The sequence below is a fragment of the Rattus norvegicus genome, chromosome 9 (assembly GCF_021556685.1).
Source record: "Rattus norvegicus strain SHRSP/BbbUtx chromosome 9, alternate assembly SHRSP_T2T, whole genome shotgun sequence".
In the NCBI taxonomy this organism is placed as follows: Eukaryota; Metazoa; Chordata; class Mammalia; order Rodentia; family Muridae; genus Rattus; species Rattus norvegicus.
The window spans coordinates 109,163,275-109,178,984 of NC_141542.1; the positions used below are offsets into that span (position 1 = coordinate 109,163,275).

General features: G+C 38.5%; 1 protein-coding gene across 8 annotated transcripts in view; it reads left to right on the top strand.

Annotated features, from left to right (window-relative positions):
- Septin2 (septin 2) overlaps positions 1-15,710 on the top strand; it is a 33,012-nt gene that overhangs the window by 9,154 nt on the left and 8,148 nt on the right. For 4 of the 8 annotated variants that reach the window (XM_087564497.1, XM_087564493.1, XM_087564495.1 and 1 more), the window contains 8 exon segments: positions 1,086-1,116; positions 3,445-3,565; positions 10,124-10,210; positions 11,515-11,638; positions 12,640-12,774; positions 12,907-13,024; positions 14,100-14,201; positions 14,957-15,102. In XM_087564497.1, the coding sequence (XP_087420623.1) occupies positions 1,108-1,116; positions 3,445-3,565; positions 10,124-10,210; positions 11,515-11,638; positions 12,640-12,774; positions 12,907-13,024; positions 14,100-14,201; positions 14,957-15,102 (842 nt within the window). In that variant the 5' untranslated portion in view covers positions 1,086-1,107. 8 annotated transcript variants of the gene reach the window in all.

A 15,710-nucleotide genomic window follows, 5' to 3' on the forward strand; every position in this document is an offset into this window, starting at 1 on the left:
ATGTATATACTGGTATTTGACAGATGTTTTTGTTTGTTTGTTTGGTTGGTTGGTTTTTTTTATTTTGTTTGTTTGTTTTCTTTGCCTCTATATGTTCTTCCCTGATCTGGACACTCTGAAAATTCTTTATGTTGGTGTCCTAAATTAAAACCAATGGAGAAGGATAAGCAAGACTCAGCTCCCCATGAAACATCATAACACTGAGTTAAAGGCCCATGAGTTCTTTTGCATGCCGCCGCAGTGTGCCTGCTCAGGTACAGTGAAGTGCAGGAGCATCGTTTTGTCTTAGGTGCGTGAAACATTTCCACTGGACAGAGGAACGTGGGGTCTACGTGATCATATAGGTTAAAGTTTAGAAAACATCAAAGAAACTTTCTGCTAATTTCTGAGTTTCAATGAAAGTCAAAGGCAACACATTCCTGTTTCCCAAAGCTTCGGGGTCGTAAAGTTTGTGTAAAAATTTAGCTCTAGGGCTGGAGAGATAGTCTCAGTGGTTAAGGGCACTTACTGTTCTTTTGGACGACCCAGATTTGGCTTCTGGCATCTACATGGTGGCTCACAGCCATCTACAATTCCAGTTCCAGGGGATCCAACACCTTCTGACCTTAGAGGTACCAGACAGGCACATAAACATTAAAAAGTTCAATCTGTCCTCTTTACTCATAAATGTGCTTCATGTTGTGCCTTGTGCCCAAGTGCCAAGATTTAGTTCCCAAGTGATCTTTCAGTAAAAGATGACACACACTGAGAATACAGGACTCTGTGGTGTCATTTCCTCCTTGCCAGGCGTCGGTTAAGTTAGACATGTGAAGTAGGTTGTCTTCTGCTCTGATTCCATCCCTGATGTCTAGAATATAATCAGTACTGAAAGAAAAGTATATATGTTTGCAAATACAGAGATGTATGTCCAGATACTTTTATCAGCTTGCCTAATTTTTTCTTTATATTGAATAATCTAGGGCAATGTTTGAGGTTACTGAGAAGCTAAAGAAACAAACTGATGTCACATACCTATCTTCATGGGTCAGTTCATGCTGTTAAATATGCATATACAAATTCAGACTTCTGTCTCTCTTTTTTAACAGATAGACCGAAAAATCAAGAAAGATGTCTAAGGTAAGGGCATAGTTGATGTATCTGGTGTAAAGAGAAATTATTTTAAATTTTCAGATCACTAGAAAAGATTTCTAGAGATAAATTTCTGATTTTGTATTCTAAAGTTTTGAGTTGCCATCTTTACCAAATATTTAAATTTAATATGTCAATATGAATCCTTTTGACCATCTTAGTTTTTTCTATATCAATCAAAGAGCAATTAAAAATTCTAATAATTCATATAATTAAATTAATGGGGCTCTTAGACATGCTACATTGGTTTAGATTAGCTCTTATAAATTGTTCCAGAACCCTGAGATATATTAGTTCTAAATGACATAAGCTGAGAAAGTGGAACTTGTAGTTAAAACTGAAGGTTATCATTTTGCTTTGTCTTTTATTTTTGAGTCTATGGGTGTTTATTACTATCCAATGAAAAGCCATATATCAGTTACTGTTTTTTTATACAAAAATGTGGAACAGCGATTAAATAAAAGAACCATCATTCTACCACCCAGAAATAATCACTATGAAAGTTTTAGTTATTTTTGCATATATGTACATGTGAATGGACAGTTACAAATGTAATTGTAAAAGAAATGCTATTTTAAGGGTTTTTTTAGTTCAAATAATACATTAACATGTTTTTCATTTTTGGTATGCTGTTGTTTAAATTGTAGGATTTGAGGGGTGGGGGAGGCTGTGTGAGTGTGGGCATGCATGTGTGTGCAGAAGCTAGAGTTCAGCCTTGAGTACCGTTCCTCACTGTCCATCAGTGTTTTGTTTGTTGGTTGGTTAGTTTGTCCTCCCTCCTCTCTTTCTATGTGTGTCAAGGAGGAGGGAGACAGACAGACAGACAGATCTCTTACTAGCCTGGAGCATCAACTACCCACCTGTCTTTACTTGTCCCAGGCTAAGATCACAAAGGCTTACCACCATGTCCAGTTTTTTGGTTTTGCTTTTAATTTGCTTTCTAGTGAATGGCTTCAGCTTGTCAGAGTTGCAAGTTCTCTGTCTCCTCCTCTAGACTGTGGTCACCACACACATCTTCCATTATCTTAGTCACACCAGGTATCGTTCCATCAAGAGTATCCATGTCGCCAGGCATAACGAGGCTGAAACAGGACTGCAAGCTCCAGACCAGCCAGGAACATGTAGTGAGCCTGTGGAAAACAACCATGTTCCAGGGTAGTCGCTGTGGGCTTAGTTTTTGAACCTGAAATCTCAACAATCCACTCCTAGATTCCCTGCCTGTCTAGATAAAACTGCCATAAGAGGAAGGATTGCAAGAAATGTCTTATTCCCCAATGTTTTCACAGAGTATCATTCCTGATACCTGGTTCTAGGAGAGTCTTTAGCTAAGTGTTCAGTGAGAGGACCCAGTTTTCTGTAGCTCTCTTTATCTCGTTGAGATAAGCTAGTGTTGCATATTTTATGTAGTTTTGCTAAGCAGAAATTGGCTATCAAAATATTAATTATGAGTCAGCATATAAGTAAGGAATTAGATTAGCTTGTGTATATGTATGTGTGTGTTTTAATGATTAAATGTTTTTATTTCCTGTGTATGGTGTTTTGCCTGCGTGTATGACTGTATTAAATCATGTATGACTGTATTAGGTCATGTATGACTGTATTAGGTCGTGAATGACTGTATTAGGTCGTGTATGACTGTATTAGGGTGTTGAATCCCTGGGAGCTGGAGCTGGAGCCGTTGTGAACTGTCCTTAGGAAGAGCAGCCAGTGCTCATAGCTATTGAGTCACCTCACCAGCCGAAGACTGTGTTTTCTTTAACCCACTTAAGTGCACAATTTTCTGATAAAAGTATAAGTTTTGAAAGTGGTGAGTTGTGGAGTATTTTTGTTTTTTGTTTTTTTTTTAATTTGTGAGAACTACTTGTCGCGTGCCCAACATCTTGCCAGCAAGAACGACGTGCGGCAACAGGATTCTTCTGCGAACAAGCCTTTATTGTACAGCTCTCTTGAACAGGGACAGGGGACCCCGAGGGAGGAAAAGGCACTGCTTATATATGCTTAGGAGACTCGTGTCGCTACCCGATTGGTGCAAGCCCCAATGCCCAATTTGCATGCCCTGAGAGCGGGCTGTGACGTGCTTAGCTCATACGCACTGCGTCCTTCAGGGTGGACAACAGCTGTGCCCTGTTGACTCACTCACAGGAAATCGGCCCCACGTTGGGTGAGGTACGGGCAGCTACTAACAGACAACAGCTGGTATGGGCGGCTACCAACAACTACTGATTACCTATGGTTTTTCACAGGTCTGATAATGTCATAAAAGCAAACAATAAGGTGTTCATTAGCTTTATTTTATATTTTTAAATCTTATTTTAGCAACAACCAACCCAGTTTATAAATCCAGAAACTCCTGGCTATGTTGGATTTGCAAATCTCCCCAATCAAGTTCACCGAAAATCAGTGAAGAAGGGGTTCGAGTTCACTCTGATGGTGGTCGGTAAGACGTCATCTTACAAAATGTTCCCTTTCTGAGCCTATGAAATACATTGGCCTTACCTGTAATCTAAGTGAGAAAATTTCTTTCTTCACAAAATCAACTCTGGTACTTAAAAATATTTATTTGGCCAAGATTTCATATTTATGCACACACATATTCTGGAAATTTTGTTCAAGAGGAAAATACAATTTTTATGTAATTTCTTTATTCATATACAATGAAAGTTTCTTTGTGATGATTAATTTTTAAAATAGTCACCAGTGATATTTACCCCCTAATATTCACAACCCATACCAGGATTTCTTTGGGCTTGTTGTTGTTGTTTCTTACTTTTATTGTGTGTGTGTGCACGTATTTAATGTGCACAGAGGCAGGCACCTTGTGTAGAGGTGGTTCTCTCCTTCCATCTCTATGTGGGTTAAGGATAGAACTCAGGTCACAAGGCTCGAGCAGCAAGTGCCTTTACTTTCTGAATCATCTTGTTGTCCCTCACCCCTATCTCTTAAATAGTTGTAGATGGATGTTATAGAAATGATGTGACTGGGCTGGGGATTTAGCTCAGTGGTAGAGCGCTTACCTAGGAAGCGCAAGGCCCTGGGTTCGGTCCCCAGCTCCGAAAAAAAGAACCAAAAAAAAAAAAAAAAAAAAAAAAAAAGAAATGATGTGACTTCCAAGACTAGGTCATGAAAGGTGCTAGAGGAAGCTAGCTGTCATGACTTTATAAAGGCAAGGAATTAGTCTGCCATTAGCCTTGTAGACGACCTACTTCAGAACATCGTCCAGTTCCAGTTAGGCTTCCTGGGCATGTCTGCCATCCCTGCTGATATTGGCCACTATCTTACGAGAGACACCAAATCAAGGATCTTTACGACACTGTCCAAGGCTGGGCATGATGGTGAGTACCTTTAATATCAGCACTTGGGAGGCAGAGGCAGGAAGATCTCAGTGAATTTGAAGCCAGCCTGGCCTACATAGTGATCTCTGGGACAACCAGGACTATATAGACCCTGTCTCAAACCAACAACAAAAATAGACACTATCAATTTTAGCAACAACCCAAATTTGTAAGGTATTGTTAAAGGTAAATTTACAGAATTGTTGTATATTATAGCTGACTCTGTAATCATTTAATTAGTATTGTTTAATTCTTCACTTAACAATCAGTAATTTATAAAATTATAGTGGAAGTACTTTGAAGCTGAGTAGTTGCTTGAATGTATTTCTGTTGCATCAGCTATGGATGCTGGCATAATGTGTTATGGAGCCCACTGTGTATTGGGGTTTAACATGCCAGTAGAAGCTTAGTGATGAACTGTGGTAGAGTTTTTAATTGTTTTTGTTACTGTTTGTTTGTTTTAAATAGGGTTTCACTATGTTGCCCTGCTGACTTAGAGCCAGCTATAGACTAGGCTGGCCTTAAACTTAGAGAGATCTGCATACACACAGAGATACACACCACCTTGTGTGTTGTTCAGTGCTTGACCACCACACCTGGCTCTAATGATGAACTGTTGGTTACTCTGCTAGCCATATCACATTTTAGTTAGTTTTTTGTAGTTGCTAAATTTCAAACTTGATGAAGCATTTGAAAAGCTTTATGGTGGTTATGACCAAGTAAGACTTGATTATTCCTTAGAATAATTTACAGATCTAAATGAAAATAGGTGTCAACGTAATTTGGAGTATATTTACATAATAAGAATGAGTTTAAGTTCTTGGTAGAAAAGGCCAGTGTACTCTGTCACTTTATTATCTGACACTTAGCACCAAAAAACAATCCAGAGCTTCACACGGAGCATGTATAATTCAGGGGCCAGTAAGCTTTCTAAAAGGGAGACATCAGCATGAGACCTTATGAGCCATATTGTTTGGTCATAATATTCAGCTCTAACCTTATAGAGAGAAAGGAGACATAGTCAGCACATAAACAAATAGGCATAATCATGTTCCAGTAATGGTTCATCTATAGAGAGGGCAGCAGACTGGGTTGGAGTTGATGCTTGAGGTTTATCAGCTCCTGAAATAAGCAAGCTCCCCTGTAGTGAAGAATTAGAAGACTGACTATTCCTGTGTATTTGGGGTGGTGGTGTTTCTTATTTTAACCCTGGACAGTAGGTGATGTAGGAATTTAGTCCTTTAGAGAAGGAAAGCATGGACCTGTCAAGTTACTACATTGTTCTACCTTTTACCAGAGAGAAATCAAGAATACAACAATGTCTCAGAGCTAGAACCTGAGGTAACTAGGCAGAAATGTCAAAAAGCAAAAGAATTCCAGAATCTGGAATCCCTGGGGATCCCTCTGAGGTATTGGCCAAATAACACTAAATCTGTGTGTGTAGATCCCTGAAGCCATGTAAAAATGTCATTATCAGACAGTGAACTGAACTGGAGACTACACAGGGCAAAAAAGCTCTTGTGTGGTTGGAAACATATGAATTCAAAGAGAACTCATTAAACACTCAGGGCACTTAGTAGGGTCTACAGAGCTAAAGTATACATAAAACATGCTGTTATTTGTCCCTAAAAAGTTATAAACAAGCCTTGGAGAATCAAACAAATAACTACTTACTAAGTCAGTAACATCCTTATTAAAGACCTCCATAAGTGTGGTCATGCACTTCTGTAAGCCCAGTGCTTGGGAAGCTGGTGGAAGAGGGATCCAAGTTGGAGACAGCTTGGGCTGCATAATGAGACTGACACAGAATGAAGAAGAGAAATTCAGCCATTACAGTGTTATGTTCATACTGTCCAATATACTGTTAAGACAAAAATTAAAACAGGATTTTTTATTTATTTTTTTTAAACTGAGTATCCAAAAGCAAAATTATACAGTTGGGATGTTATGTTTTGAATGGAAACTGTTCCCCCATAGGCTAATGTCTTTGAACATTTGGTCCCTGGTGATAGTGCTCTTTGGGAAGGTTATGGGACCTTGAAGAGGTGGGGCCTTGCTGGGGGGAATTACATCATTGATGCAGGGCTTAAGAGATTCTGCTTATCCTACTGCTAATTTGCATGTATCCTTTCATCTCCTCTTCCTCTTCTTCCCACCACCTCATCTCTGAGTAGAGGTGCTTGTGGGCAGACCTGACAACCTAGATTTGACCTCTGTAATCCCAGAAGGTGGCAGGGGAGAACTAAATCCCAAGAATTAGCCTTTGAGCTTCACAAAGAACCCATAGAACCATAGCACACATGCACAAGCATACATAAATATTTTAAAATTCAAGTTAACATTAGTCAATTTTTTTTATCATACCTAGAAAGGGGAGAACAGACTAAGCTAAGAAGTAAGAAAATAAAAGGCAGGAACATTGAATGAGAAAACAAGTGATACAGAAAATGGAACTAAAAGTTTCTATTGCTTGAGCAAACAAATGTAGACTCAAAACTACTAATATCAAGCTTGGAAAGGTTATCACTTTAGCCCTACAGTCACTGAACAGATAATGGGTGACGGTGTGAAGAAGTTTTGCTGGTGAACAACTTGGATGAGATAGTTAATGCTCTTGACTCACTAAACCATACAGCCATTTGTGATGGAAGTAAAAAATCATATATAAACTTTAGACAAATGGGAAATACTACCCAACTTTTGGGGTTTTGAGACACGGTTTCATGTTGCTCAGGCAAACCTCAAAGTGGTTATATAACTAAGGGTGGTCATAAACTCCTGATTGCCACATACGTACTAGCAGTAGTGCCCAGCTCCCATATTCATTTCATTAGGCAAGCTTCATTCCATTATAAATCACAAGACAAGTATAGGCTACTGTTTATAGCAAGATTTTAGAAGACTAACAATGTAATCAGCGTTTCTGTAGTATGATCTATGTGTTGTTGAGAAAAAAAAACATTTGATGAAGCCGATAGATGTTTGCTGTGTGTTCATTGGAGGTAGATTTTTGTGTTCTGTTTCTGCCCAATGAACATTTCATAAATGTAAGCAAATGCGAAATGTGTATTACATAAATATAGTTCCCTAATATGGTAATTCCTTTCAACATATTCTTAATTTTAAACATGCTAGTTATAAGAGAGCTGACTAAATAAATGGATCTTGGCACCGTGTAACAAATGGTTAAACATTTTAAAGTTAGTGTTTTCTACTGTGATATGAAAATTAACAGCAAATAATTTTAAAACGAGCTTTAAAAAGATAGAACCAAGGGTTGAAGAGATAATTCAAAAGTTAAGCACACTCTTTGCTTTTGTAAAGGTCCCAGGTTCAATTCCCAGCTACCACATGGCAGCTTAGAGTTGAAATTCAAGTTCCAGAGGATCTAATGCTCTCTTCTGACTTCTGTGTGCACACATGTGGTACATTTAAATACATGCAGGCAAAACACTTATACCCATGAATTGTAAATAAACAGTTTTAAGGACAGAAGCTAGGCATGGTGATACATACCTGTAATCCCAGCATTCAAGAGGAAGGAACATTAAGAATTCAGGGCAACCCTTAGCTACCTAGGGAGTTTGAGGCCAGCCTTGGCCACATGAGACCATCTGAAAAAACAAATAAAAAGATGGAGGACAAGAAAGAAGAGACAAAACCTGACAACACTATTACTGAACATAAAGTATAGTGCTTAGTGACAACTCTGGCGAAAGTGAGAACTGTGCATTGAAAAATACTGGGAGAGGTTAAAAACAGTGTAAGTAAGTTGTGAAATCTGCTCTGTTTGGAACCAGTTAAGATTTGTCAGTCTCTTTTTTTGTTGCTTTGAAATAACCATGACCAAGGCAACTTAAAGAAGAGATAGTTTATTTTTGCTTACTATTCTAGAGGGATGAGACCACATGGTGGGGAGGCATAGCAGCAAGCAGCAAGCAGGAGCATGAAGCTAAGAACTTATATCCAAAGGCAAGCACATAAGCAGAGAGAACAAACTAGATGCAGGGTAAGGATATAACTCTCTCACCACCACCACCTCCCCGCCCCATGTAATTCCTTCAACAAGGCCACCAACTGATGAACAAGTATCCAAATGCCTGAGCCTAGGAGGACATTTCTAATTCAAACCATCATAGATGATGTTGTTTCTCCTTCAAATTGTACACAGAGTCACTTTGTTCCCAAATCAAAAAATTTACTAGGCTTTTAAAAAACAAATATTAAAAATCTAATTCTAAAGTTTAAATGAAAATTTAGAGAACCTAGAGTGAACAAATAGTTTAGAAAAAAAAAAAAACAAAGTTGGAGAATGTAATTAGATTTGAAGACTTTACCTGCAGGAATCAAGACGATATGGTAAAGCTGGAGAGACTAATTGCCCAGAAGTAGATCCATGTTCTAAGGTTACTTTTGACTAACTTACCAGGATTATGCACTAGTAGAAAGTTCATCTTTTTTAAAATGTTAACTGGATGATTGTATGGGGAAAATTATTTTCAACTAGTGTTTCCCATTATACTTGCAAATTAACTTGAAATATATCCTACACCTAATGTAAAAAAATTTTTAGTGGAAGGTACATAAGCATAATATTATGACAGCTAGAACATTTCATAGGACATGAAGAGTGGTTACTGCAATAGGAAAAAAAATGCTTCATTAAATATTTTCTATGGTGGTTAGAGAGATGGCCAGGTATCATGAGAACTTGCTGTTCTTGCACAGGACCTGACTTCAGTTCCCAGCACTTTTGTCTTGTAGCTCATGACTGCCTTGAACTCCAGCTCCTAGGGGAAATGGACTCCTCTGGTCTCCTCAGGTGCTAGTATTCACTTGTATAACTCTCATCTCCAACCACACACACATAATTTAATGTAAATCTGTCTTTGTTTTTATAAAGAAAAAGTATTTACCTTGAAGCTGAAGAAATGGCTCAACCACTAAGAGTACCCACTGCACACTCAGAGGACCAGAGTTACATAGTGAGACCTTGTCTCAAAACAACAAAATCGCTCTTCCAGGGATGGTGCTTATAGGCACACAGCCTATAAGCTATTATAATATACTATTATAAGCTTTTCTACAATACAGTCTCAAACAAAACTAGGCCATCTCGAACCCCTGGTAATGGGTTACCTGTCTACCAAGAAGTTTGGGGAAGCACTAAAATCAGTGCTGTGTGCTGTTAAGACTTAAAGCTTTATGGGATGATCCAACATAAAGAAGTATGTCAGCAGGGCCCACCATGTGGGTTCATGTATGTGTCTGTGACAGGATCTATTGGACTTTCTTATTGAGGGGCAGAAAATTGTTAGGAGAATGTTGAAGACACAAGAAGAGTCAGAGAGCTAAATAAAATATGAAGCTCCTTACGTAATAAAAACCAAGGTTATTCTAAAGGACAGCAACAACAAAATTCCAAAGTTTGTTTATTCTTGATACCTCTGAAGAGATAAAATTGTTTATGATCATGTCACTAACAAATTCTACAATTCCATGGACTTAGATTCAAATTAAGTTCTTGTTCTTTGACTTTGAGCAAGTTGTTCACCTTCCTTGAGCATCTCTGTTCCTTTTTGTGATGCACACATAGTGGTAAACATTCCAGATTTAACAGTTATATGGGAAAGGTCATGACAATGTTTTCATTTTCATTTAAGGTGAATCTGGTCTAGGAAAATCAACTCTCATAAACAGCTTATTCTTGACCGATCTCTACCCAGAAAGAATTATTCCTGGAGCTGCAGGTAAATATTTCTACATAATCGTTAAGTATTTTATCTGAACATCCCAAGAATATAATTGATATCTTAAGTCTTAGATGTGTGTTATTTTGTTACTTTGTGTTTTGTAAACTATCACTAAAGAAGGGAAAGTGTGCTTTATCTGAGATCCCGAGCTCTTGGTTGTAGACTTTGTTCTATACTTATCTGTGTAACTGGCCTTTATTTCAGTTTGTTATCTATTATATGTCCTAGTTTTCTATCTATATTGTATGCTGAATGAAAAGCACAACTGAAAGAATTTTGTCTTTAAGAAGCTGTATACAAGAGTGAGAGTATAGCTCTGTGGTAGAGCCCTTCCCAGCACACAGGACGCCAGAGATTCAGTCGTCAGTATTATCTAAATATATCTAATATAATTAAAGTATTATACATAGACAATTACTACAGGGCTGTATGTTTGTCTGTTTTCTGATTATCCAGCATAAGACACTGGCGTTCTCAAGTCTGTTTGCTTGGCTTTACAGTACTTCTCCACCTTGGGCCTTCTGCGTGCCAGTCAAATGCTCTGCTACTGGGTTACATCTGCAGCCACATACATACTTGTTGTTTAGACTGGATAAAGTTAACCACAATAAAGATGTGCAACTTTTTCACCAATACTTTTATGTTCTGTTTTAGATTAATTCAGAAATTACTTTCCTTGTTTCACATTTTTTCTTAACATTTGTGTGCATTCATGTGTGCATATGTGCATGATGGAAATCAGGAGATGACATTCAGGAATCGGTTCTCTGCTTGTACCATCTGGGTTCCAAGGACTGAGCTTAGGTCCTCATTAGGCTTGGCAACTGGCACTTGTATCCAGGAGCCATTTCTCTAGTCCCTGTATGGGTATTTTTTTCCTTAATTTTAAGAACTTTTGTTTTTAAATTGTGAGTGTTTTGCCTGAGTGTATGTATGTTTACCATATATTTGCCTGGTGCCCTTAGAGGTTGGATCTCTTGGAACCAGAGTTCCAAGTGGTTGTAAACTCTCATGTAGATGCCAGAGACTGAACCTGAGTTTTCTGCAAAAGCAACAAGTATTCTTAACTGCTGAGAGCCATCTCTCCAGCCCCTCAATGTTGGTATTTTTAACGATCCCGAGAAAGCATTTTTATCACCAACATTTCCCTTGCTGACTCTGGATCTTTTCTACTAGTCCTTATGTTACTCTCTGGAACCATCCAGGTCATTTTTCATAAGAATTTAATAATGGATATCTCTCCCTGAGCATGTTGCCTTGATTTTTAGGTACATTTTCTACTATGTTTGTTTCTTTTCTAGAAAAAATCGAAAGAACTGTCCAGATAGAGGCTTCGACAGTTGAAATCGAAGAGCGGGGTGTCAAGCTGCGGCTTACAGTAGTGGACACGCCTGGCTATGGGGATGCCATCAACTCCAGGGATTGGTATGAATTCAGAGAGGGTGAAGAGCCCTCAAAGGGTCAAGTACTGTGCATTTGTTTTCATTTACTTAATATATTTACATTTTAGACAATGTTAGTAACACTTCAGGTTGCTGGATTTACTCATTTAAAGTTTAGATATTGCCTCTTTTGAAACAGGGTCTCACTATATAATACAGGCTGACCTTGAACTCAAAATTCTCTTGCTTTTCCTTCTTAAGTATTTTGATGACAGGTAGCCAGTGTGTCCAACCTGAGATTTAGTTTTTTTTCTAAGAACTCTCTTAATGAGACCTGACATTGAACAGTTCCCAGCTAAAACTGCTAACATAAACTAAGCACCGTGATACAGGCTGCAGCCACTGGACAGGTGGCTCTTCCTATGCCTGTCTCTTACAGAGTCACAGTACCTGTAAACAACTGCTCACAAGTAAGGAACTTCAGAGGGGAGAGCTCTCTGTTGCCATCATTATGTAGAAAAATCTCACTTTTGTACCTGCTGCTTCTTTGTCCTAACCCTGCCAAAATAAAGCATTGACTTTGCAGCACTAAGTGAGAAAAGGAAGGCAGGGTAATGATGCTTGTTTATTCTTCTGCGTTAAGAATGCCTGCCTTCGCACCATCCCATGAACTTGCTGTCCTGTTGGCATCTTACATAATCCTGCCTTGGGCTGCATGCTCTCTACATTGCCGTTTCTTGGCCTCTTGTAAAGCAGTTGTATGTCTGAAAGGGTTGGAGCCTTCCAGTTTCCTAGGCCACCTATCAGGTACTTCATAATCTGTTGTACTTGGGTTATTGACTCTATTGCTTCATTAAACTACTTAATACTTGCCACAGTTTAAAAACAAGAGCACAAACCTTCATCTTGCCTAAGATTGATAGTCCTCTGTTATGGGTTGTTGTACATATTATATGGGAAAGGCAGAGAAATGGGTTTTCCTTTGAAGTTAGGGACTGCTTGTGTCTCAGTACCCAATGATTACTATAGAAATTTGTGCTTTAGTTTCAAGACAATTATCTCCTACATTGATGAGCAGTTTGAACGCTACCTACACGATGAGAGTGGACTGAACAGGCGGCACATCATTGATAACAGGGTACATTGTTGCTTCTACTTCATTTCACCTTTTGGACATGGGTGAGTCCGTTGTTTACCTCAGAAACCTCTTGCATGTTGTAATATAAGAATGAGATGATTTTGAGAAAAAAAAAATGTGTGTTATATTTCTATGTTTTCCCTAAATGTTTGGCATTTGAACATTGTTTTTAGACTGAAGCCCTTAGATGTTGCATTTATGAAAGCGATACACAATAAGGTGAATATTGTGCCTGTCATTGCGAAAGCTGACACTCTCACTCTGAAGGAGCGGGAGCGGCTAAAGAAAAGGGTGAGTAGAAGGAAGATGGCACCCATCCTCTTCAGCGGGACTTGGAGACAACAGACCAGGAAGTAGGAGGGAGAAAGATTTCAACCGAATTGCCAGAGGCAGGACTACAAAATTAATTTCTTTGTGTATTGGAACTCAAAGATTGCTCAATATTTGTAGGTTTTTTGTTGTTTTTATTTTCATCCTCATGGAAGAATCAAATTTGTATAGTTAACACTCTTAGATAAAAATAGCCTCATTGAGTAGGAAGTGGCTGAGTATAATGAGCTCCCACAAATACTAAGTTGAGTGATGTGACATGGAAGGGTTGTCTCTCTACACATTGTGTGTGTGTGTGTGTGTGTGTAAGATAGATACTGAAGGCATGTGCTACCATGCTCAGCTCAAGATTGATCAATTAAACAATTATGAATTCTCACATTTTAAGACAGTCTCTCTGTGTAGCCTTGCCTGTTGTGGAACTTACTGTGTAGTTCACAGTGGCCTCGAACTCAGAGATCCACCAACCTCTGCCACCAAGTACTGGGATGACTCATAATTCTTTTTGCCTGCATGATGTGCTCCTCCTCCCATCCTGTGACTATGTGTGACTCCTGCCTATTGCCCGTGAACTGTAGGTGCTTATAGTGTCTTCTGTCTGTTGTCTGGCTCTTGTCCTTCGCTGTTGTACTGAGGCTGTTACTAGTATTCCTTCCTCTTTGTATGTTGAAAGTGATAGTGTGTGATTGTTACTATTACTGTTACTCTTACAGACAGAAAAACTCAAAATTTAAACAACCTTTTTAGCTGTTTCTAAAAATACTTGAAAATAACATCAGTTAATTGGCCATTGATATACAAATAGTTCTTACATATTTCTTGCTGGGTTTTGTTTTTGATATTTTTATTTTTTTAAGGTGATCTCACTATGTAGCTTTGGCCTATCTGGAACTTACTATGTGCACCAAACTGGTACAGATATCTGTCTGCTTCTGCCTCTGCTTTCTGAATATTATTCTTGTGAATTTCTAATATGAGTTAGCTGGCTAAAATAATGTGTAGTTAAATAAGTTTGATTCTAGTTTTGTTATTCCAGATTTTGGATGAAATTGAAGAGCACAGCATTAAAATCTATCATTTACCTGATGCAGAATCAGATGAAGATGAAGACTTTAAGGAACAGACTAGACTCCTCAAAGTAAGAGCTAATCCCAGACAGACAGCACGAAAAATTCTTGCTCCCTACTTTCTTTTTTTTTTTTCTTTTTCCTACTTTCTTGTATACATATTTTATTTTAAAAGACTCATTTGGCCAAGAAAGCTCAGTGACAGAAGATTGGGAAGATCATATTACAGTAATATATTTGGGTGTCAATATATTTATGAAAGTTTAAGGATTGAAAATGTCATCACAGGTGGGGAGATGGCTCAGGGGTTAAGAGCACTGTCTGCTCTTCCAAAGGACCTTGGTTTAATTCCTAGCACCCGCATGATAGTTCACAACTATCTGCAATGCCAGTCCCAAGGGATCTGACACCCTTACACAGTGCACATAAAGTAAATATTTTCACACACACAAAAAAAGATAAGAAAATGCCATTGCAGATTTGGTTTGTTTAAACTCTGTTAGTGTGAAAAGTAACTGGAATGTGTAAGTAAAATGTGTATCCATTTAGCACAGAGTCAGATTTAGTTGAGGCCAGGCATAATGGCACACCCATTTAATATCAGCACTGGGGATGCTGGGAGATGTAGAGGTAGATGATCATTGTGAGTTGGTGGTCAGTCTGGTCTACGTAGCCGGTTCCAGGCCATCTATAACTATATTGAGACCTATCTCAAAATAATAGTAACAAAAAAAGCAACTTTGTAATTAGCAGTGAGTCATTTCTGTTTCCATTCTTGGCTTACAGTAAACATTGATATTCTCTACTACCTTGTGTTTCTTTGTAGGCCAGTATCCCATTCTCTGTGGTTGGCTCCAACCAGTTGATTGAAGCCAAGGGCAAGAAGGTTAGAGGCCGTCTCTACCCGTGGGGCGTTGTCGAGGTGGAGAACCCAGAACATAATGACTTTCTGAAGCTGAGAACAATGCTCATGTAAGTAATTTGGTGTATTGAACGCTTAACACGAAGAGAGGGCATGCAGGACTGGGTACACCTCTATCGCAGACTCATAAGATCATTGCAGTTTGGAACTGAGGTTCTTTATTGGGGCTCTGAATCTCTTTCTCCTAGGACTTGTATAGTACTTCCCTTTAAATAAATGTAAACTTTTTTTTTTTCTTTTTTTCGGAGCTGGGGACTGAACCCAGGGCCTTGCGCTTGCTAGGCAAGCACTCTACCGCTGAGCTAAATCCCCAACCTCAAATGTAAACTTTTTAAAAAGAGGATTAGGTGGTAGTGGTACACACCTTTATTCCCGGCGCTCAGGAGGCAGAAGCAAGCAGATCTCTTGAGTTTGAGGCCAGCTTAGACAACAGAATGAGTTCCAAGTTCCAGAACAGCCAGGGCTACACAGAGAAACCCTGTCTCAGAAAAAACATGAAACAAAAAAAGAAAAGAAAAAAAACACACCCCTTTCCTTTTTAAAGTATGTCTTCCCTTCTTGAATAGTTTTTTAAGAGTAATGACTTTTGATAATAGTATGGGAAAAAAGGATATAGTGTATTGAACTCTAAGTTTTAAGAGAAGAATGAAATGGGCTT